General features: G+C 51.8%; 2 protein-coding genes across 2 annotated transcripts in view; one reads left to right on the top strand and one right to left on the bottom strand.

Annotated features, from left to right (window-relative positions):
* The window catches only part of LOC122379276 (lactadherin-like), a 96,762-nt gene extending 81,830 nt beyond the window's left edge, over positions 1 to 14,932 (bottom strand). Inside the window, exon 1 of the mRNA XM_043361315.1 lies at positions 13,545 to 14,932. Coding sequence (XP_043217250.1) covers positions 13,545 to 13,575 — 31 coding nt within the window. The 5' untranslated portion in view covers positions 13,576 to 14,932. The remainder of the gene's footprint in view (positions 1 to 13,544) is intronic.
* On the top strand, positions 181 to 22,255 carry LOC122379278 (lactadherin-like). The gene is made up of 10 exons (XM_043361317.1): positions 181 to 572; positions 16,463 to 16,540; positions 16,823 to 17,016; positions 17,299 to 17,421; positions 17,734 to 17,872; positions 18,628 to 18,768; positions 18,998 to 19,170; positions 20,020 to 20,212; positions 20,446 to 20,679; positions 21,050 to 22,255. Exons 2-10 carry the CDS (start codon positions 16,465 to 16,467, stop codon positions 21,319 to 21,321), a joined length of 1,545 nt encoding a protein of 514 aa, XP_043217252.1. The 5' UTR covers positions 181 to 572; positions 16,463 to 16,464; the 3' UTR covers positions 21,322 to 22,255.
* The last annotated feature ends 1,910 nt before the right edge of the window (positions 22,256 to 24,165 follow it).

The following is a 24,165-nucleotide window of genomic DNA, read 5'->3' as shown; positions in this document are numbered from 1 at the left end:
CAGCTGTGAGACATTTCTGTTTTGCCTCTATACTCTATAAAAACACCTTTACCAAAAGTCGAGTCGTCAGTTCCAGTACCAGTTCCCGCTGCCAGGTTTGTCCAGGTAGAGGGCGGGGCGCGGGGAGAGGGTGTGAGTGCCGGGCCGGAGCGGGGTGCTCGGGCCGGGCCGGGCCGGCGCGGCGGGGCAGTTGACTGTGGACGGCGGCGAGCGGCGGTCGACGGCGCGGCTCTCCACTCTCGACTGGAACTCTGCAGGCCGATCGGACTGGGAGTGGGTGCCGTGTGATTGGTTTGGTGGACGAACGGACGGAGGTGTGTGTTGTGTTCGGGAGTGAGGAGAGGGAGCTGAGACAGTTCCATCTGTCCACCCCAGATCAGTTGGATCGGAGGCTACTCCTGCCGCTCCACCGCCTGTGGACGGGCGACGTCCGATCGTGAGGACCGCGCTGTTGGAATGTCCGAGCCGAGTCCACCGCATCTGTGACACAGGAGAACAAACAGCGAGTGCCGTCCATCCGACAGGGAGCGACGGAGACTGTTCTGGACAAACAGGCAGCGCGCGCAGTGCAGGTGAGCTCAGGACACACACCGCAGGCCGCTCCGGCCGGTGCGCGGAGATGGATGGGGTCTGACCGATGTGCCGTGAGTCGTGTATCGTGGTCGAACTGTACGCCCCCTGAGGTTAGTGCGTCTCTGCAAATCGCCACCAGAAACGGACAAAACATTTGTTTTTAATGCGCAAGGTATGCCAGATATGAAATGAAATTGACGGCTTTGACTTAATTTGTTCGGCAAAGGAAGTGGTAAATACTAAATATGATTGGACTTGGAAAGATGTTTATTAATTTATGTAGCATTTGTTTGTATAGGCACATACTTGGCATTGGATTGAAGCTTGAATTTCGTAGTAGCTCGCTCTATTATGCGAGAAACGAAATTTCAGCAATCCTGCGGAAAGTGATCTGGAGTTTAAGTTAGCAGGGGATGTTATCTTATAACATAATTATCATCCTATATTCAGCTGTAGCGATGGTTTTGTCTATTTAGGCGCCGGTTGTAACGCACCTTTGTCCTAAGCGCGCTGTATCCAAGGCTTTCATACATCTCTAACAGGTCTTATGCACATTTATAAAGCTGTGATAGTTTGAAACGATATCATTCTGTCATCGTAAAACGTTGCTTGTAAAAAGTGTTTTAATTTTCCAGGGAAAATGCGTTCTCCACACGAATGTTAATTTACGATTAATTTAAGTAGTACCTAATACCTATCGCTATCAACATTAACCGTGTTTACATAGGGTTCCCTTAATCTTCCCCTATTTGTCTCTTAAATGTCCCTTATAAAGGAATCCTCTGTCTCCTTTACCTCGCTTCACTACAAATATGGCGCAACTAAGTCATTCTAGAAGCAGTTTGCAATTTTTACTTACCTTTAGGGCTCTCCCAAATAGCTTCCAGACTAGACACTGAGGTAAAAGTGATAGCACACGAAAGCTCAAAGCAAGAAAAATCAGAAAACTATCTGGCATTTAACATACTTTAAACGGCTGAGCTATTATTCAAGTAGGTGTAATCACATCCACGGCAATATCAGAACACCGCACCTGTCGAATTTCTGCCTTGACTTTCTGCCGTTTATGCGTTAATGCCACTTAAAAATCCTCAGTCGGCGCACGTGCGCTTGTCGAGTCGGGGACCACCAGTCGGACAATTCGGAACTGCCGGCCAATCAGCACGCCGCTTTTGTGATATGGTAGTTTGAGAACCACTGGATATGGTAGCGTAGCAGCTTTTGGAAAGGCGCTACGCTACCAAATCCTCCCCTATTTGTCGCTTAAAGAGGGAATTGAAGGGCAGGATAAAAATACTTCAAAATATGAATTGTTGAATTTCGAGTATTAAATAAGCCCAATTTATATTGTTTACAGCATAAACGATGCTTTGTATGCTTCTAACAACAATAGTGCCCATAGCAACGTTACACGCGATCGCTATGATGCCTAAAATTCGATCTGAAAATAGGGGAGAAATAGGGGAAGATTAAGGGAACCCTATGTAAACACGGCTATTGATGTTGCCGTTTACTTCTTTGATACTTCCCAGGACGCCCTCGCATGAAAATTAAAATTATCATCAGTCATTGGCGCCCTACAGTTAGGTGCATACATACATTCAATTTTTATCCCTGCAGTTATTTCTAATTTCTTAGGGATGCTCGTTCATCCGTGGGAGATTGCGCGCTATAAAAAAAACACCCGTTTTGCTGATATAGGTTATTCTAAAGATGGTTTTGCGACTTGAAAACATATGGTGGTCAATCTGTCATCCGAGGATTTGATTTAGAATGTTTTGGCATTGGTGTAGTTTTTACATATGGAACGCTGCCATATTTGGATCACAATACAGGGAAGATACAATCAGAAGAACGCTGCCGGTCGCTGTAACAAAAGCCAACCAGAAATTAATCATCTTTTGCTGGATCATTTATTCTTCGTAGTTAATTGATTGTTTACGAGCAGTTCGCTGCATAATTGAAATAGATGGTTCCCAGTTAGTTATTGCCTAGAGTGTAATGAAGGCAACCACAGCTTGTGCGGATATATGAACCATTGGATACATCTTATCAAGTTACCTACAACATCGCGCCGAAGCAGACTTTATGGCTGTAGCCGGCTGCTGTGGTTTGACACCGGTAAAAGTGGCGGTGTGCGGGTCGGACTGACACGTGCCCAGTGGCCGTCGACGACCGTCGGTGACCGGCCCGCTGACCGTCGGTGAGGTCGGTGAGTGGCTCGGTCCACCGCACCCGTCCCGTCACGGACCGGGCGCGGCTCAAACCGGCACCCAATCGGCCGGCAGCATCGGTGTCGAAACGGGCCCCGGTCGACCTGTCGGGTCGGGCCGGGCCGGTCACCCACGCGCCGCCACCGGCACCCACGCCTGTCACCGGTCTCCGTCCATCGGAGACACGCGAGCAGCGGAGACACATTCTGAGCGGACGCACACGCAGGTGGCGGCGACACGCAGCCGGCGCCGCCGCGCGCTCCTTCAGTGCACTGCGGCGTACTGAGAGATTTTCCATTCCTCTTATTGGAGTAGCTTTATACGTTGATTAGGGGAATCATTCCGCATAATTGGTTTTTGAGGGCTAAGAAAGGAAACGATGTGGCACTCCGCGCTTCGCATTCTTTCGAAAAGTCTTCACGGAAGGAGATGAATTATTGCGTCTATTTCATGTCAATGAGCATTTTCATCGTTTGCAATGTCCTCATTTTCTCATATGCATTTTTCACCGTTTTCAATCTCTCATTTGTCGAGAAAAAAAGAGGAACTATCAATTTATCATCCACACGCAATACCAGAATGACAACAATATTTTTATTTGTGCTTTTTATGGCAGCTGCTAAGTAACCAGCCACACCTCGCTATAGCTTTGCTGTGGTTCACGCCTTACCAGCGTCCCCGATCCTACTCAAACACCTGCCCAGACGACCAGGTGGTTTCCTCTTAGACGCAAACACGCACGCAGACGCACACACAGCTGGTTTCCAAAGTCGCCACCCGGTGCACAGCACAGGGTGTGGTTCTCAGCGAGTCACTAACGAGACACGGAGGAGTGATGACCGCCCTGCGACTGATCGCCGGCGCTGGAGGGAGGAGGACCACGGAAAGAGGGAGGGGGACTGACAGGTGACTCCAGCCGTCAATTACAGGTCCCCAGTGCGCCGCATTGACCAATAGGGTGAGATCGGCCGATAGGTGAGATCACCGCTGATTGGAACATTGAAAATGACGCACCGTACATGAAGACAATGGGTGGAATTTGCCAGACCTACTTTGTCCGTCCGGGCATATTACTTTGTGGCTGGCTGACGCGACACACCCATTTTTGCATGATAAAGCCAGCAGCTGGCAACGCGCGTGTCCACAAGCCTTTGTCAGCATTTTTAGCCATTTATCAAGGTGTTAAATTGGCACCTACCTACTTAGTCTATTAGCATTCTCATTATAATGCTTAAACAAACGACGGGCGAAGTTTCCGCCTTCTTCAGTGGCGCCAGTGAAAACCGTGACTGCTCTTTTCGTGGAGACATTGCGTTTGACTGTAACGGTTCCAGTCTCGTCGAAAAGAAAACAGGCACACAGGCCAATTCCGTTTTCCTGAGATGACCGCGATAAGGCCATTCCACTGCACGATTTGTGACCATGGCCCATGACGGTATGGGGCACACGTCCAGCATGTTCTGTGCACGCACCCATGGACTTATCGGCGCGGTGACACGGGTAAGCGCGGCCGTTCCTGAAATCACGCCGGGCAGGGATTTGGCCGGCCACCGCGCCGGGTGGCCTCACTGCACTGGAAGCCCTACACACGCGAGACGCCGGGCGCGGTGTCGGCCGCGGCGGGCAGGACGGGGTCAGGCCGATACCTCTCCACTGCCCCGGGCTCGTGCCTGGGGGCACGTGCTTGCTGCAGCGTGGTGAGCCCGGCCGCCCGCCGCGCAGCACTGGGCAGCGGCGGGTGGTCACCGGCGGGCAAAGGTCAATGTCAGCGGGACGGCCGTGCCCGCCCCCGCCTCCTGCTGGCACGGGAGCCGCCGCCGCCGACAGCTCGCATATCTGAGAGGAAGAGCAGACGCACAATTCACACTTACGCTCAGACAATCAGACACGCGGGCAGTCAGACAGGCAGGCGGCCATAGCCACAGTCAGTCAGTCAGATCGACAGACGGAAGCGGACTCAGACCTTCAGGCATGTGGGAGAGGCAGATCTCATTGGGCATTCCCGATAGTCAGGTGCCGAGCTGTGTACTGTGACTCGCGTGATTACCATTCGGTCCATCACTGGCCGGGCCCGCGGCGATGGCATCTCGCCTTCAGTCTCTGTTCAGGTGTGCTGCAGGAGTGGCTGTCAGCGGATGTTCGCGCGGTCCATCGCTTTCGGGGACACCTGGACCTCGTGTAGTTGATTGGTGACTGCGGTTTGGTCATTTGATCACATCTGGTGGATTGCAGCCATTGGTGCATAGCCAAGAAAGTCGTTGAGAGCGGTATTCAGCAGACATGTGCATGGATCCGAGAAAATGGATCTGGGATCTGATCCCACGGATCCTGATCTCGGATCCGTCTGGATCATAGATCCAGTTCTTTAATTTATCGAGAGATCCGTAGGTATCATAGATCCGCGTCTAGTATTTTTGCTTGAGATCCAGTGGGATCATAGATCCTCATTTATTTTTGGTCAACACAGAAATCCCAAAAGATCACTCGTTGCAACTCACAAACGTTCTTATTTAGTGATTTTATGTAATAACACGTCATAATCCATAGTTTTATGGCACTTATTGACATAGAAACACTTGAAAACCTGGTTTCAAATGTTGTGCATGGCGGGATCCACTCAGATCATAGATCCATGTTCTTGGTTTATCGTCAGATCCTGTGAGATCATAGATCCAGGATAAATTTTTCACACCGGATTTGGTGGGATCATAGATCCGAGTCTGCAATTTGCCTCGAGATCCACTGAGATCATAGATCCATCACTCGGATCCATGCACATGTCTGGTATTCAGGCTCGGAAGGGTTAATAAGCTGTGAACTGATGACAGGTTTGCGGTGCCCACATCATGTGACATATCTGGGCATGTTCAGTATAATAACTATAACACTGTTGATGTGTTGTGGTATGACCTCGGCTGACCTGGTCAACACATACCGACTGATCTGCTACGGTGGCTGCTACCTAACGAATTAGAAAGTCGAGACTGCCGGCTCGCGTCAGCTAATGTTTATTCATCGGTTGCGACAAAGCGAGGTGTAAGTGTCAGTCGCAGCCGAATGGACACTTCGTCACCGGTCCCTATTTTTATATCATCGCCCAAAACTCGCATCACGGCAGAATGCGCCACATGCATAACAGCGGCACAGCCGCCCGAATTTGTGACAACGCCTCACCGTGTGTGGCTCGGTCAGACTGGTATCCCCGAATATCTAGCACCAGTTCGTTGGGGTCACCGGTGTGGTCCCCTCGTTATCGTGCTGCCATCCTGAGCCATGCCGGGCCCGTCGCCGACTCCCGTCCTAAGCTGCCGTCAGCGCCAGGATTATCAGGGAGTCTCGGCGGCCTCCCGGGACCGACAGAAGGCGCCGCCGACGGGAGGGGTCATTAGGGGGTCAGCCGGGGTGGGCCGGCAGGACGGGACGGACGGGACAGACACGGGAGCGGTACTGTACCCCGCGGGCCGACTCCAGCTGAAACCCGGCCATTAACGCAAAATTACGCCGATTGGCGGCCTGGAACGCGCGAAATGGGCGGTGTTCCGGACGAAAGCACGCTGGTAACGACCCCAGAAATAGCCTACGCACAGCTAGGGACACGCATAGATTGCTGGTTACAAGCTGGAAACAAGTATTTAGCAGGTAAACGTTGGCGATGTAGCTAGTCCAGGATCTTGACGCTATGATAGGGTCATCCTACGCAGCGCTTCCTTCAGAACTCGGGCCGTACCCACTAAAAAGAAAAAACAAAAAGACATACCTACTGAAAAAGGAAGATTATCCGTAATGGCACTGCGGAGCTTAGCGCCCTCGTAACTGCAGCGGCAGTAAGGTGATCGATTGCGCACTGGCTGACATTCCTCGCCAATCTCTACCGTTACCTTGAATTACGGCCGTCTCTGATCGGCCGTTTTGCTGCACCGCCTGTAATTACATCAGTTTGGACGTGTGAACCGCGCTTATCGGTTCACCGGTGTCCTAACTACCTGATTCACGCACCAGCTCCAAGTTCAGACGGCAATAAATCACTGCGGCGCGTCAGAACCGGCATCGAGGTGCTTCAATCCGGTCGAGCCACCGCGCCGTTCAGCTCCGCCCGCTAAAGGCCGTGCTATGCGTGCGTCCGTGCCTCCGGAGTCGGCTCCGTTCCCGGGCTCCTCTCCTCACGCGACGTCCTCACGCCTCAACTCCTCACGCCTCAACTCGAGATGTGTGTGCGCCCTGCGATGATTGAGCTCTACTGTACGCCGTCCGTCTCTCGGTCGGAGGCGGGCGGCGCGGAGCCGGCAGGCCGATACCATCAGAATGCGGCCGCCGAGAGCGAGCTGTCCGGCGCGCGAGCAGCCCACTCAGTGCAGCGATGCCGATCAGGTGTGCGTCTTCAGCACCGACAGCTGGCCACTGCTAGCTGACCGGACAAATTGGACACGGTGCGGCCGGCGGGCACAGAGCCGGCGACTGGACAGCGCCCTCAGACGTCCCCAGTCCGGTCACAAATCACCAATGTCCCGGCCGACGCCAACTCAGGTCACCTGTCCACTTGACCGGGTCGACGAGCAGTATTTGTGGCCAGGCTGTTTAGTGAAGCCGCTTTCCCACCGATGTGCAATTAGCGTTTGGTCCAAAACTTGGACTGTTAATGAGACAGTAAACGGCGCCATTTTATAAATCACCGCGATGTCCAGCGAACTGCTGGACCGTTACTGACATTTATAATGCGTGTTAACATAAAAATCCTCCCTGTCAAGTATTCCAGCACCAATTGCGCTATGCTGCGTGCTGGCGACTGGAACAATGTAAAACGTCCCTGATAAGTGTGTAAACCCGTGTTTACTGAAGGTGAATCGACATAATCAAAAGTGAAGAACATTACATTGTATTTAGCTTAGGTTACATTATAACAGAGCCAGGAGCGCAACCTCACTCCTTGAGCTCTCGATCCAGACTCCCCGCCCACAGTCAGCCGAACACCTGGCCGTGAGCTGAATGGGCGAAAACATAGTGCACATGAGATGCTCCGATCTCGGCATCCGCTATATAAAACATTATACTAATTGGTCAGTAAAGCCGCTAAGCATGAATAACAGTGTTTGCCAATCTAATAATATGTCGTACATAATAAAAAACATTTAATTGCATTATCTAGGACAGCTTCGAGTTCATACCTGAAGCAACAATTGAATAGCAGACGATCACGCGCAAAACCGTTGAATTAAATTCCTGTCCAGACATCATATGGTCACCGGGCTCCTCTCGCCGGTGAAACAGATAAACTTTAATCGGCGCAAAGCTTGCCGATTACACTTCCCCCTCCTTTGAATGAAAGGCGTGCACTTACATCTAGAAACACCCATTGACACATGCGGCATCATCAGCACGCGCCACGCGACACCAAAACACCGTGGTCGCTAGATGACGCCTAGCAGCATCCGGCTAACTTTGACTCGCAGTTAGCAACAACGAAAAACACAAACACGTCATCGCACAGCATCGCTGACTTATCAACTAGGTAGCTGAACAGGTATGGCTAACTGTCAATGATGGCAATGGGTACCCTGGGTCCCATCCCAAATACGAGCTAACCAGACCATGCTATTTACATCCCATGCCATGATGCTCTGAACAGGCTGCTAGAGGGCTCCTACTCAAACTGAGTTTAATGACATTGACATGTCAATCAGAAACGTCCCCAGAGATTGACCGAATCTAGCTCGACGCGCACACTCTCTTTCCATAAAGAGTTAAACAAATCTGTCGCACTCCGGCGCCAGGAGCCAACCGATTGTCTGCTGAGCTAGTTAAAAGGAAAATCAGGGCGACTGATTTTACGTTAATTTGAGCGCACCTCTTACCTCTTGCCTTTTGTAGCATTCATATTAATCAGGCTACCTACAAGCCTGGGACAAAGCGATCAGGCGGTCGAGTCCGTCGCTCGGACCGTCTGGCTGGCACCGGCGGCGGTACCTCAGACCGCGGGGGTACCGGTGGACACTCGGGTGTCGGCACCGCCATCTGCACTGTGCCGGACGATTGCTCCTCAATCGCTGGCTCCTTACCTTGCACAGCTGTAGTGCCGTTGATGGGCAATCGTGCCCAGGCTGTGACACCAGCCGGGCCATCCGCTGACCCACTGTCCACGGAGACCGACTCTGTCTCTGCTGGCGGCGTGGTCTGAGCGCGTGTCACCGGTGACGCAGCATCAGCACCAGCCTCATCCTGACTCTCAGTGACCTCTGGCACAGGTGGGGTAACTATCGGCTCAGTTCGCGGCTTCAAACGATTATGGTGAACCAATAATGTTTTCCTGGAGCCCGTGACCTTGATACGATAGTTCAAGTCCCCTACCTTTGCTACAATCACCGCAGCCTTCCACGGTCTCACAAACTTGTAATATTGTCCCTTAGGAACCACAGCTTTATGCAAAAATACCAAATCTCCCTCTTTGTATTCAAACTCATTCATTCGTTTTTCGTAGAACCGTTTGTTTTTCCCATGTGAAGCGTCAGATACCTGTAGCGCATGCTTGTGTGCAATTCTCAAAGACTCGCGTAGCTTATCTACATATTCTGTGACGGTCTGAGATTTGCTCGCGACTGGAACCTGGAGCTCAGCCTCCACAGGCAGGCGCGGCTCTTTACCGAACATGAGAAAATACGGACTGTAGCCCAGCGCACTGTGCTCGAGCGATCTGTACCCCAGCATCAACAATGGGAGGTGCTCGTCCCACTGATCATGATTGGCGTCGAGATACTTCGAAAGCATGTCGAGCAGAGTCCTCATCATCCTCTCGACCTTACCGTCACCCTCTGGATGATAGGCACTTATCTTTGTTTTCTCGATGCCGAAAAGACGACACATCTCGGCAATCACCTGACCCGTGAAATTGGCGGCACAATCCGAATGTAGCTTCCTCGGGCACCCGTACCTGGAAAAGAATTCGCTTACCAGAGTGGACGCTACTGTGGTGGCCGTCATATCCTTCAGCGGGAACACCTCACACCAGCGAGTGAAGTGATCGATCACCACCAACAAATGCTTATGACCACTCGGCGTCACTGGCAGGTTAGTCAAGAAATCGATCGCTACCGTCTCGAACGGCTCGGAAGCATGCAGTTCACCCAGCGCGGCTCTCGGTCTCGGTACCGGCTGACTTCTGGATGAACACCGCTCACAGCGCTTGCAGAACTCCTTGACGTCTGTCAACATCCCTACCCAGAAAAAGCGTCGGGTCACTGCAGCGTGTAACCTGTCCGGTCCGGGGTGACCGGCGGTCGGGCCGCTGTGCAGTGACGTCAGCACACCGGTCACGAGAGATCGCGGAATCACCAGCTGCAGCTGAAACTCATCTCTCGCCCTCCTGCGGTACTTTCGGTACAGGACACCGTCAAGAAGGGTCAGTCGGGACCACTGCCTCAGCAGGGGACGCAAGGACCTGTCGACACTGCGGCGATGTGGACGCTGTCCCGAGGAAAGATGCTTCACGATCTCTGAAATTGTTGCGTCCTTACCTTGCTCGTCTTTCATGAAACTGGTGGACCACAGATTCGCATTGATCTGATGGCACCGCGCTTCCTCAGTCTGCACGCCTGCGTCAGCTGTGCTCTCGGGGCGCCGGCTCAGACCATCAGCTGCTGTATTAGTGGCCCCCGGGCGATAAGAAATGTCAAATTGATAATTTCCCAAAACTTCAAACCACCTGGCTAGCATGCCGGTGGGGTTCTTAAAATTCAATAACCACTGCAGACTACTATGATCAGTACGTAGTTGAAATCTCGCTCCCTGAAGGTAGTGGTTAAAATGTTGCACAAAATGAACACACGCTAATAGCTCACGCTTCGTGGTAGAGTAATTTCTCTGTGACTTTGACAGCGTCTGGCTGCCGTACGCGACTGGACGCTCGACACCATTCTGCACCTGCAGCAAAACGGCTCCCATACACTCTCCACTGGCGTCCGTCTCCAAAATGAATGGACCTGCCTCTGAATCAAAACGCGGAAACGCAAGCACTGGTGACTCGCATAAGGCCTTTTTCAATGAATCAAAAGCAATTTGAGCGCTGTCCGACCATTCAAACTTTTGATCCTTAATCGTGAGGCGGAACAGCGGCGCTGCAATATCCGCAAAGTTTTTAATGTACCTTCTAAAGTACGAAGCTAGCCCAAGAAAACTGGACATCTCCTTGGCTGATCTGGGCACAGGCCAGTCACGTACCTTCTCTACCTTGACAGGATCGGCCTTGATACCCTCCCCTGACACTTCATGTCCCAGATAGGTGACCTTTTTCCGGAAAAACTGACACTTTTTCAAGTTCAAAGTCAACCCTGCATCCATGAGACGACTCAAAACACAATCCAGTGACTCCAGAACACTCTGAAAAGTTGACCCGTGCACAATGATGTCATCAAAGTAACTGACACATTTTTCCGGTGCAATATCCCCTAACACTATGTTCAGCAGACGAGCACAGCTCGCTGGCGCTCCTGCGAGACCAAAACAAACCCGTGTGTACTGCAGACACGAGAAAGGTGTCACGATCGTTGCCTTTTCTCTGTCCTCCGGTGCAATTGACATCTGATGGTAAGCCGAGTTCATATCAAGGGTACAAAATAGCGACGATCCCGACAGCGCATCTAACGTGTCATCAATTCTGGCTATCGGATAGGCGGGGACTCGCGACACAGAATTCAATCGACGCAAATCGGCTACTATTCTCGCCGACCCGTCCTTCTTACGAACCACGCAAATTGGTGACGCCCACGTGCCCTCTGACTCCTCTAAGATCCCCTGTCTGACTAACTCGTCTAGCTGAGCCTTCACCTCCTCTTTGAGGTGCGGCGGAATTCTGCGTGGGGCCTGTCTGATCGGAGGGCTGTCACCCGTATCGATACGGTGCTCCACCAGAGTGGTGTGGCCCACGTGACCATCGAACATTGACTCGTACTTTTTAAGGACGCGAAAAAGGGCAGCTCTCTGTGATGACGTTATATCTACTCCCTCTAAGTTCACTAATTCTTCCAAGTTCACAGACTCTTTAAGCTCAGACTCTTTTACTTTAGGCTCCTCTGAAAACCCTACCTCTAACTGAGCCAGCTCAGCGTGCTTGGGTACAGTAACAAAACGATCAGAGTTGTTTCGCAATACTAATGGAACGCTCGTGCCAGACACTTCCACTATGCTCCTCACAACCTCTAATCCCGGTTTATCCCAAGAAGGTTCAATCAGAGCAGAACCCCTGTAGTCACAATTGTGAGAAAATCCACGAACCACCGTCTCACTACCGGGTGGAACGGTAATATCTTTGCCCAGAACCACGGTTCCTACAGTCACTGCCTCCGCTGAAACAGATCGAACTGCCTCCGACGGCACAAAGCTCAGGCATTTCCGCTGCAGATCTATTACACACGGTTGCACGTGCTGAAGGAAATCAATGCCAAACAGGCAGGGCACATCAATCACATCTGACACATAAAAGGGAACAGTCTTTTGTACGCGACCTATCTGAACGGAAAGGACAGTTCTCCCTAGGAGAGGCAACTGTTCCTGCGCGGCCGTCCGCGCCCGTGTCGCTGTCATACTCAAAGTGGCGTTCGGTAAAGCATCAAACACTGCCTTATTAATGATACTTATCGTTGAACCCGTATCCAACAAACAGTTACACTCAACCCCACAGATCCTAGCCGGGAAGGTCATATCTGGGTTGAGCTGTACGCTGTCACCAGCATCACTTACTGTTCGGGTGTTGCCGCGGGACCCGGCCTCGGGCTTTGACCTGGGCCCCGGTCGGCGTTTCCCGGCGGATCTTGGCACACGGCTGCCAGGTGTCCCTTCTTACCACACGAGTGGCAGGTGCTATCACGAAAACGGCATCGGGACCGCACGTGATCAGCACCACCACAGGCCCAGCAGGCGCGCGCCGGCGCCTCGTTTGCCCGGGACGGCTGCGACCCGCGGCGCCGTCCGGTCCGCTCGGGGCGTCCGGGGCCGTCCAGACGCCGCTCGAGCTGCTCGATGCGATCGAGTATCAGGCGCAACATCGGCGCCTGCACCTCTACCTGACGCACTGACGCGCTTCGCAGCACCTCAGCGCTGCGGATATTGCTCACCTTTTGCACGGCGGCTGGGAAATCAGTAATTCCCGCCATCACAATCTCTGAGCGATATTTCTCGGGGACGGCTGACAGAAAGTAGTTAAAAAGTAGACCATCGGTCGGCTGATCTGGGAAGGAGCGCCTTACCAGAGACTTAAACCGCACAAGGAACTCGTCCAGAGACTCGGCGGGGTCATACTTTAACTCGGTCAGACGAATGTGCGCGTCGATTGTGGTCCCCACTGTGAACGTTTCCCGCAAACCATTGAAAACGCTGTCCAGGGATCCCTTCTGACTCGAGCTCAGAGCATCATAAGCATCCCGTGCAATGCCTTCTAGGGTCAGTGGCAGAAAAGAAAGCTGCTGTCCCTCATCCCAGCCCTGAAGCCGACCAAACGTTTGAAAGTCCTCACGGAAACGGGACAATGAGCCCTTCCCACCGAAACGGGGTGCCGGTACAATAAAAGAACTCATTTTAAATTCCTGCTTAGGTACCACATTAACTGGTTAGCCAAACCTGACCTAGCTTTACAGTGAACTCTAATATCATTTCCATTGCGTATTTACTTTGATTTTTCGCACGTTGCCCTGACACCACTACTGAATTGTTCATCGACAAACACTCAAAACACAGTTCACCGACCCCGAAATCCCAGTTCCCCAGGCACAGTACCGTGAGTGCAGTGACGGCCAGTCCCCTCCATCCGGCGCCTTGTCTGCTGCTCCTCGAATCAGCTGACGGCTGACGCGATCCAGTGCAGCGCCAACGGGCCGCAGAGCTAGGCAGAGCTCCAAGCCGAGTCGCGGTGGGCGATACGGCCGGCTGGTGCCGATCACCAGCAGCGAGGAGGTCGGACACCAATCGCTATGGCGGTGCCGACTCGTCACTCGCTCACCACTCGCGCACCAAATCACTGAACACTGCACACTGAGCTCGCAGGCCGCAGCAGCGCGACGGCTGGGCCGAGATCACCACAGGCCACTGCGCACTGATCGCTGTCTCTCAGCCTCCTCACGGACGTCACCTCCATCACAGCTGAGACTGCAGGTAGCCGGTACCACGAAGATTGTAGAAGCAGGGAAACAGCGCAGCCCGAGACTAGGCTCCTCTTGCTTCGGTAGCCCTTGGCTGGTCGATCTCCATGACGGCTCGTAACTGGTCCATCTTGCGATAATCTTGATGAATAAACGTGTTGTAGCAACGGCGCTCAGTCGACACTTGCAAAGCCAAGTGGACCGAGGATCAGTCGACCGTAGCACAGCTCAAGAAGCGGAGCTCAGTGCTAGCGGGAACAGACGGCACTGCTGGACAGTCGCCGTGCAGCGACCAACATGGCGCAGTCTTCAGTCGGGACAAAAGGCGTAGTCGACCGACCTTACCGGCTAACTGACAACTCGTCAGAGTGTTGCAGAGCCGGAAAACCAACAGCAGACATCTTGCACTGGCGATAGCTTCTCCGAAGATTTCAAACAGTCAGTTGAAATCTTGAATTCTTCATCTTGAGGCCGCGAAAGCCGAGGACGTCGGTTCGGGCTCCAAGCTCCATTTCGACTAAGTCGATCCCACCGCTGCCACCAAATGTAAACCCGTGTTTACTGAAGGTGAATCGACATAATCAAAAGTGAAGAACATTACATTGTATTTAGCTTAGGTTACATTATAACAGAGCCAGGAGCGCAACCTCACTCCTTGAGCTCTCGATCCAGACTCCCCGCCCACAGTCAGCCGAACACCTGGCCGTGAGCTGAATGGGCGAAAACATAGTGCACATGAGATGCTCCGATCTCGGCATCCGCTATATAAAACATTATACTAATTGGTCAGTAAAGCCGCTAAGCATGAATAACAGTGTTTGCCAATCTAATAATATGTCGTACATAATAAAAAACATTTAATTGCATTATCTAGGACAGCTTCGAGTTCATACCTGAAGCAACAATTGAATAGCAGACGATCACGCGCAAAACCGTTGAATTAAATTCCTGTCCAGACATCATATGGTCACCGGGCTCCTCTCGCCGGTGAAACAGATAAACTTTAATCGGCGCAAAGCTTGCCGATTACAAGTGCACCATCTGTGTAATTCGGTCCGCGTTACGTACATTGGGTGTGACAGTTATTGCATTTGCAGACAGTAGCAGGTCGACAAGCAAATCTGGCGAGTTCGCGGCACTTTCCTGAACTCGGCGGCTGACGATGGGGCTAATTTGATCAGATGCACTCCGTACTTTCCTGATTTCGTTAGCAAAGAACGTCGGCTGAGTGGAGCGCAGGCTCGCGCTGCGCCGCTTCTGTCTCAGCGGCTACGAAAGCGGCGCGTCACTTCTGATTAGACGAAAGGTCGAGTTGAAATGCGCGGGGCGCAGGCAGGACGTAACCCCGGGATGCGTTGACACTTTTTGCGAACAACCCTTTCGAGTGGTTATGCATAGCGTCATTTCGTTTTTGTCTCGGATCCCATTTACCACTCGGTCCCTTTGATATAAAAGGCTTTGGAAAATCAGTCTTGTTCAATCTAAGCAACCACTTCAGAATGCCCTTTGTTATTACGAGTTTTATTTGTGATGTCCTTTTGCTCATGCATGGCATTATTAACATCAGGTGTCATGGAGTTGCCTTGGTCGATATCAGAAATTCATTGACGTAACAGGCAAGCGGCAGCCACTCGTCGTATCGCGAATTTCGAGTTTTTTTTACATTGGATTCAAAATGAAGGGTCTTTGTAATTATCATAATCTAATCAGTTGACGCATTTTCTTTTTTACTCTTTATGTAAATGCTCAGCAACTAGCCATGTTTTTACTGTGAGCTCTGCTGTTCCTGCCGGCGCGGGGCGCCCGTTGCCACACACTGCAGTCGTAACACCTCCTGGCTCCCAAGTCACCAGTGTCGCCAGCGATGGCTGACCGGCCACCGCCATACCTATCAATGACCGCGCCGGGAAGCCCTACACAAAGGTGCCTTCCGCACAACTCGATCGATACTTAAAAACCGACCCGGGCCGGCTGACAATCCAATTTGTCAATCAAGGCCTCGCACGGGTCATGCCTGGCTTCGTATATGTCCTCACTATATCCCTCGGCGGTCAGTGAAACTGATCGCCCTATAAAGAGGCGCCACGACTTACCGGGAAAATTCAGACGCCAGTGTGCCTCCTGAACCTTGGCATGCTCAGTGCTCACACGACCAGTTAAACATACACGCAATGCTTATTGATCAGTGTCGTGACTAATAATCGTCCTGCCTAATGTGAGTGCCACCCGCTCTGCAATAGCTTATGCTGTCCTTGGTGGGTCATTCACGTTGAACACTAGACAACACTACGCAGTACCGTGCTGCGAAATAAGATTTGCTGCATCGTTAGGTATTGGATGTCTGATGTAAGATTTGCTCTTCACTTATCAGGGAAGAGTAGGGAAGTGGGACGAAGGAAAAGTGGATATCTGTAAGATCTGACCGACCAAGCATAGATACCATAACCTTTTTGCACATTTTCTGTGGAATGCATGCATATCAATCAAAACACTCACACAGCCGAGATGCATCCTGAACGTCTGCAAATGCCTGAAATGCTCTTATCTTGTTTTCAGTCATGACGTCCACACGGATATTACGGCAAGGAGCTGTGCTACTGCTCACACTGGCAGTGACCTCTCACACAGTGCACGGTAAGTTGTATTGGTACTCATACCCGAGGCCCTAAAACTACCTAATGTCAATGAATATTAGCCTCGGCAAACACTTTTCTGGGAACAAACACATATCGCGTATCATACGGTACACGTACCCCTAGATGATGATGTGCTTCACACATTTCTGCCATTTCTTTCTCACACATTTTCACAGTCTCACACACTTCTTTCTCACACATTTCTTGTTGTGCGGGACAGAAAACTGAGATGCATAACCCCTGAGACGCTGACGCTGACGCTGACCCGTGCTGACGACAGGCTGCTCGGAGCCGCTGGGTCTGATGACGGGCGAGGTCGAGGACTGGCAGGTGGCCGCCAGCAGCACACTCACCTCCGACCCCAAGTGCAACACCAAGTACGCCCGGCTGCACGGGCCCAACGGCAAGGCCTGGTGCGCCGGCTACAAGAGGGAGGCCGAGTGGCTGCTCATCGACCTGGGCGTCGAGGCCACGGTGGGTGACCAGCGGCTCGCATCACCGCTGAATCATAACGGCCGATCGCACTTGGTTTATTATTGCATCGGTCTGCAAACTTGTGCTCCCAGCGGGTGTGTTTGTGTTTTACAATCGTATGTAGACATGGCTCTAAGATCAAAATACACCTTATATGGCAATGTTTAGGTGGAAAGCTCGTGTCAATTCAGACTAATGCTCAATTAGATGATGGTTGGGTGAGTTGGTCCCGAAAGACACTTCTCCTCAACGTTCTGAAGACGTTTTTCCTGACGTTTGCAGATCTCCAGTGTAATGATCCAAGGTCGGGGAGACGGCAAGCAATGGGTTACCAAGTTTGTGCTTTCCTACAGCGACGACGCATACACCTGGAAATTCACCAACGACATCTACGGAAAGAAAAAGGTAGCTATACACGATACCTATAAATCAATAAAAAATAGCGTGTCTGTCACATTGTTTATCAAGCTGTCAGCAGTTTTTTATCACTTGCAGGAATCAGGATGTCATTGTCAATTCAATTTTAATTAATGAACTTTACATCATCGTTGAAATAAACGACGGAAACGCTTACTTTTCTTACAGTGATCTTTTGTGTAAGTCCCTCAGTCACGCAAGCCGGACTGGATAGTGTATAATGTTTCGGAAGACAGTTTGCAACTCCAATAAAGATTAGGCTTCAATCACAGCTGACGACCAATTACGGCGCGGTTACAGATATTTTCGGCCAACACGGACTCGCACTCCCTGCGCCATCTGTACCTGGATGAGCCAATCACCGCTCGGTTCGTTCGGATCCATGTGATGGAGTGGCACGGACACCCCAGCCTGAGGATCGAGCTCATCGGATGCCAGGGTAAGCTGCAATCCATGGCGAACATACAATGTGAATATGCAGCCGGTCTGGGAGGGCCGAACTCAATACGAAGCATTGGCTCTTTACACGCGATGAGTCGTAAAGCACCGTTCGGTTGAGACCAACGCATGCAATTATCCGCACGCAAGTTCCTCCCCGTCGCAAGATTCGTGTTTGATGCAACATATAGGCAGTTGAGTAGGTATAGTTATCGGTTGTTCGAAAGCTATAATCAAGCAGAAATCAATCATAATTGGCGATATACTTAATCGTCTTTCGTCAACATAATGAGATACAATCCGTTCAGGTGCAAATTGTGATGGGAAAGAAGTTCTTGCAAGCCTTCCCTGAGTTAATTCAAATTTGTATTGCAAACGAGAGTTTGAAGCCAAACAAGTGTGCACAGCTGTTTTCCTGCCATATACAGCAGTAAAGTTATTTATTCATTGCGTTTATTTTGAAACTCGATTCCGTATATTTCGGAGTGTCGGTAGCTCTTTATTGCCGTGCTTAAAATGGCGTCAGCTGAGTATTTCGCATTCAGTACGTAGGTACGTCAGTGTCGTCAGCTGAAAATTACCCTCTTTCATAGTGCCGTCAACTGACAGTTGCTTTGTTCCAGAGTGTCGTTAGCTGATACATACATACTCTGTTTCAGAATGTCTTCAGCTGATTATTACCGCTGTTTCGGATCGCCGTCAGCTGACAATTTACCCTGTTTCAGAGTGTCGTCAGCTGATTATTCCCCGTTTCAGAGTGTCGTCAGCTGATCAGCGTGCCTCCGCACGCCAAAGTGACGGCCTCCAGTTCTCCGCGGTGGAGAAGGAAGCGCTCCTGTCAGCCCGAGGACGGGGTCATCTTCAGCAGCTCAGCCTGGTGCTCCAGGCACAAAAACAGTAAGAGATATTCAGTATGTCAACACCTACAATTAATTATCCCAACATTTCTGTTTTCTTTACCTAATCTTTTGTAAAAAAAGAAATATAATATGCAACTAAATTTGCAATTTCACTGGAATGCAATCTATACTATATCAAACATAAAAATGCATATATTTTCCACTTGACAACTTGTCAAGACAAGTGCAAATATGGGGCGTCGTTCTAAGTCACTAATTGCTTTCAGGGAACCAATGGCTGCAGTTTGACTTTGGCCCTCCGAGAAAGGTGACCGGCATCCTGACCCTGGGCAGGGGAGACGGCAGACGCAAGCGCTTCGTCACGCAGTACAGCCTGTCCTACAGCAACAACAGCGTCGTCTGGCATTTCTACAAAGACGACAACCACCTCGACCCCAAGGTCAGTTGATGACCGTATTCAGCTACCCAGCAAACCGATCATGATTAATCTACTAGCTTTGGGTAGCGGTAAAGGGAATGTCGTCCACGTTTTAGACGAAATTGTCAGCATATGACTGTCCTGCTGCCACCTGACCCGTGAGTCGGTGCTCTGACCCTTCAGCTAACCTGTGGGTCGGTGTGCCGTACCGTCCAACAGACCACTGGGTCTGTGTGCTGTACCGTCCAACAGACCACTGGGTCTGTGTGCTGTACCGTCCAACTGACCTCTGGGTCTGTGTGCTGTACCGTCCAACTGACCTCTGGGTCTGTGTGCTGTACCGTCCAACAGACCACTGGGTCTGTGTGCTGTACCGTCCAACTGACCTCTGGGTCTGTGTGCTGTACCGTCCAACTGACCTCTGGGTCTGTGTGCTGTACCGTCCAACTGACCTCTGGGTCTGTGTGCTGTACCGTCCAACTGACCACTGGGTCTGTGTGCTGTACCGTCCAACCATGACCTCTGGGTCTGTGTGCTGTACCGTCCAACTGACCACTGGGTCTGTGTGCTGTGGCGTCCAACTGGTCTCTGGGTCTGTGTGCTGTACCGTCCAACTGACCACTGTGTCTGTGTGCTGTGGTGTCCAACTGGCCTCTGGGTCTGTGTGCTGTACCGTCCAACTGACCACTGGGTCTGTGTGCTGTACCGTCCAACTGGCCTCTGGGTTTGTGTGCTGTACCGTCCAACTGACTTCTGGGTTTGTGTGCTGTACCGTCCAACTGACTTCTGGGTCTGTGTGCTGTACCGTCCAACTGACTTCTGGGTCTGTGTGCTGTACCGTCCAACTGACCCGCGTGCTGTCGTCGACAGGTGTTTGCCGGCAACATGGACACGGCGACGGAGCGTCGTCACTACCTGAACCAGCCGTTCGTGGCCAGCTACATCCGGCTGCACCCGGTCGACTGGAGGAAGCAGATCGCCATGCGGGCCGGCGTGCTGGGCTGTCCGAACCGCGGCCTCTGCGGGCCCGGATACATCCGCGTCAACGAGGGATCACCCTGCAGTGAGTGCTGCTTCAGTGTCCGTGCGGGGCTGATATCACTATCAGCGTGGATCGCTCTGAATAGTGCTACCTTTGTGTGACGAATCATAGTTGCTCGAATAGTCCTAACTGATCGACGACTTCGATCGACGGCTTCGATTGACGCTGTTACCGTGTCTCATTTTACCTTCCTTTCTACAACTCTGTTCATGAAAGCTTATTAAGAAGCTTGACAGAATAACGCCCATCGACAGTGGAGAACCTGGCGTACCAGCGTCCGACTTGGGTGAACGACAAGCGGCAGAGCTGGAAGGACTGGACGTACGGCAACTCCAAGCTGGCCGTGGACGGCGACGAGAGCAACCACCTCAACAAGTGCGCCATCCTGGACAACTATTACGTGGACAACCCCGTCTGGATGGTCGACCTCGGGCGCAGACGGGAAATGAATGGCGTCGTGCTGGCTCTCTGGGACGGCAAAGGCGAAGGTAAATATTGCACTCTTACCGTCAACATCGACACAGGCCTGCCGTTCAGTATTGTAGTACTTATCGTTTAGTGGGTGGATATACCTGTTTTTGTTATCGATTACCAATAAAATGTCATATTGCACAGCTTCAATGAATGCCACTTATTGCCAGGGTTTGGGGATATTCGAGTTATCTCCAAACAATGGTCATAAATCTCGCCCTGCCGTGTTTTAGGTTCATTAAATCAGCTGTTGTCGTGCATTATTCACTCAACTAGCACTCCGATTAAATCACAGTGCGAGAATGCCGTCCCTGCCGTCTGTAACGAGTGACTCTGTGTTTATTATTCGTATCATTTCTCACCCTGTGCCTGTGCCGTCACCGGCAGACAACTCCACCCAGTACCGCGACTACGTGCTCAACTTGGACAAGCTGAGCGTCTACGTCAGCAACAAGCAGCACCAGGTGAACGTGGACGCGCGCTCCAGCCACAAGTGCGACTACGTCAGCCGCGAGAACGGCGCCCTGTTCCGGCCGCGCCTGCACGTGGCGTGTCCCAGGGAGCTGCGCGGCCGCTACGTCTACATCAAGGCGTACGGCGTGCCCAACCGGTGGCGCAAGCTGTTTACGGCGATCCTCTGTGAGGTGATGGTGTACTAGTGAGGCGGCGGGGGAGGCGGCCCTGTGGATCAAAGCGCCGTGCGCTGAGGACTCGGACAGAGCGAGCCGGCGATGCCCCCGCCGCCACGGAGCCGACCCGCGCCGAGCTGCGGCCGGCGGGCCTGTTTGGTTGTGTAGCTGGATAGACATTCGCGTGTGTTGTGTGTCAGTTGAGTTGGCGACAGTGAGATAGGGTATCTGTGACGTGTTTGTGGTTTGTGCCGAGCCGGCGGATGTGCTGTCGCTAGCCGCCGTTCGCGGACCGGCGGGTTAGCGTCGTCGTCAGATGTATAGAGCATTTTATGACCGTCAGCTGCCGTTTCAGAGTCATTTTGTGCTCAGCTGTCACGGCCTGAGCGTTATGGAAGGCCGCTGTAGACGTAGTTATGGCCATCTCGATGTTGTTCTAAGACAAGTTAGGGTGTATATGCGGCGAATACCTCTTCATTCCGTATGTATAGTTAGTCTAATCATAGAATGTCTCCTGTCGAAATTATGCATTGTCTTCTCTTATTTAGGCATGTGAATTACGCTATTACCAGAGGAGCACTAAGCATGTCAGTGGTTAATTCATTTGTATCATGTTGTGGCAAAAATGCAATGCGTAGGTAGCGTTTTTTCCTCATTTCGTAGGTAGAGTGTATCTAAGATAAATATGAAGATGCTTTCATGGCGTCTGAAGTTGAAGCTCCCGCAGACATGATTTATGTTTCAGCAGATTTCAGGTATCTGCTAGATACCCGAACCGACGCAACGATAATCCGTTTCGCGTGGTATGTTTGCAGCTTTTGTAAACGATTGCCTAACATGACGTTTGGTGAATAACTACAATGGTTATATCTATTTGCGAGTATTTATTAGAAGTGATGGCCATTTTTCCTTCCATGCTTGTGGTTCGAACAAATAAACGGTCGTCATTGTAAGCTGTCCGCAACATTGTGCTTTCGTGATAACGTTAAAAACCTGTAGAACTTTAAATAATATTTTCACGAATATTCAGCATTCACGAATTATTTATATTTCATTACAACTAAAATTCGCCCAAGGATCTGTTTCTTTTTGTAACTTTAGTTACCCAAGAACGAAATACTGCGTGGTGAGAAGTGAGAACCAGCCGGACCTCGTACACTGCGTGCTCCCGATGTGTGGCGAACCAAGGTGGTCCTTTATTCCCGTATGCAGAGCGAGCATCCATCTCTGTTCGGGCTCGTCTAGGACGCATGTTTCTTGGCCATTACTTTCAGCTCGGTGTCTTGAATAGGCACGACTCCAACCTCTTCTCCCACTTAGCATAAATAGCAACGCCCCAATAGCCATTACCGACTGGCAGAAATTGTCGCTAACTGCCGCCGCCGGGGGCAGAGACTCGAGTGGTGTACCGCTCGGGGGCAGACCGAGGTCCTGTGTACCGCCGGGGGGCAGACCGAGGTCCTGTGTACCGCCCGGGGCGCGGTGTGCGGTGACGGCAGCTCTGGCCGGACCGCGAGCGGCCGGCAGCCGACACCGCTCGCACCGAGCTGTAATCATCACCGGCCTCCGGGCCGGCCCCGGTCAGCGCTGATTTATGCATAGAGGCGATCAGTGAGAGTCGGCAAGAGACGGCCGGCCGCCGGCTATTGACCGGTAGGCTCTGTCCGAGTCTGTCGCCCGGTAATGGCTGCCCCGTCCGCCGCCCGCTCCCCATCTGCGGCTATCGCCAGTTGTGACACCCGCCCACAGGCCACCGCCTCGTTACCGAGACCAGACCGGGTGTCAGTGTTTATTTACTAACAAGGTCATCGTCATAGCCTGCACTGTAAATCATCTCCAACATTTAGTGACTGCGCTCATCGCGATTATCTGGCCTTGAAGTCAAGGCAGTTTATCTCGGCACCCTGCTTCCTGACTAATTAGCTCTTCGATGTCGTACTGCAGTCTTTCTCTGTTTGGATAAGTGTCACCCTTGTGCGGCGTTCTTCCGACTCTGAAGCAGAGGAAAACTGAAGTCAGTACATACCATCCTACTTCACTGCTGCGATCGGTGACACGGTGAGAGTCTAACTCGACACGACGAATGGCCCTCGTCGCCGCCACTGCTGCTCTCATATCACATCCCGCTGAAGACGGCGGTCACGGCGAACCCGCTGGAGTGCCTCGGAGGACCTGCACGGTGCACCTCTCGCAGGGCCGCTGCGGTCACTCGGAGGGGCGCGGGGTCGGCCGGAGACACACACAACTCACATCGCCTTCATCACGAACAACAACAGACGACAGCTGTTTTGAGCGTCGGCCGCGACCGGCGCTTGTGTGCAACGTTCGTATGTAAACAAAAACATGGCTGCGCACCACGCGTGCCTGGCCGGGCCGACCGGGGACGTGCCACCTGTGTGACACTTGCTGAGAGTGCAGATCACTGGGGCTTCTGGTGAGTGCTCTTGACGCTCGGGTGCTGACAGCTGTAGAAGTGTAGTGAAGCGTCAGCTGAGATGCAAATATTCGGTTGTTTTTCTTTTGAATCATATCAGTAAATAAACTGCATTTAAATCGGCTTCTACCTTGAAAATCACTACATGCATTATTTATAATGTTTGCATCTTGATAATCATCTTTTGATCAGCCACCGTTATTAGATATGCGTTGTATATCAGCCGCATTGTCTCAGAGACTCTGATGCTGCGACAGTTGACGCCTCGAGCCACCCACGCGGTGCAAACAGCACGTTTCTGCGGACGGAAAATTCAGCCGCTCTCTGAGCACGTCTCAGTGTCTGTGTTCGTGTAAGGGTGTCCTCTCCACCAGCCAGACGACTTGTAAGATGTGTGTGTTTCACGTCTCTAGGACGCTATCTGTGGCGGCGAGAGGGCC

Source organism: Amphibalanus amphitrite, unplaced genomic scaffold, assembly GCF_019059575.1.
Source record: "Amphibalanus amphitrite isolate SeventyFive unplaced genomic scaffold, NRLGWU_Aamphi_draft 000074F_arrow, whole genome shotgun sequence".
Lineage (NCBI taxonomy): Eukaryota > Metazoa > Arthropoda > Thecostraca > Balanomorpha > Balanidae > Amphibalanus > Amphibalanus amphitrite.
This window is presented reverse-complemented; position numbering and strand designations above follow the sequence as displayed.

What these genes read in the sequence shown, in the direction of transcription:
- LOC122379278 (XM_043361317.1), top strand. Translation starts at nt 16,465, where the DNA reads ATGACGTCCACACGGATATTACGGCAAGGAGCTGTGCTACTGCTCACA. An exon ending in CAACGAGGGATCACCCTGCA is followed by an intron (nt 20,213 to 20,445) that starts GTGAGTGCTGCT and finishes GCCCATCGACAG; the next exon opens with TGGAGAACCTGGCGTACCAG. An exon ending in CTGGGACGGCAAAGGCGAAG is followed by an intron (nt 20,680 to 21,049) that starts GTAAATATTGCA and finishes CGTCACCGGCAG; the next exon opens with ACAACTCCACCCAGTACCGC.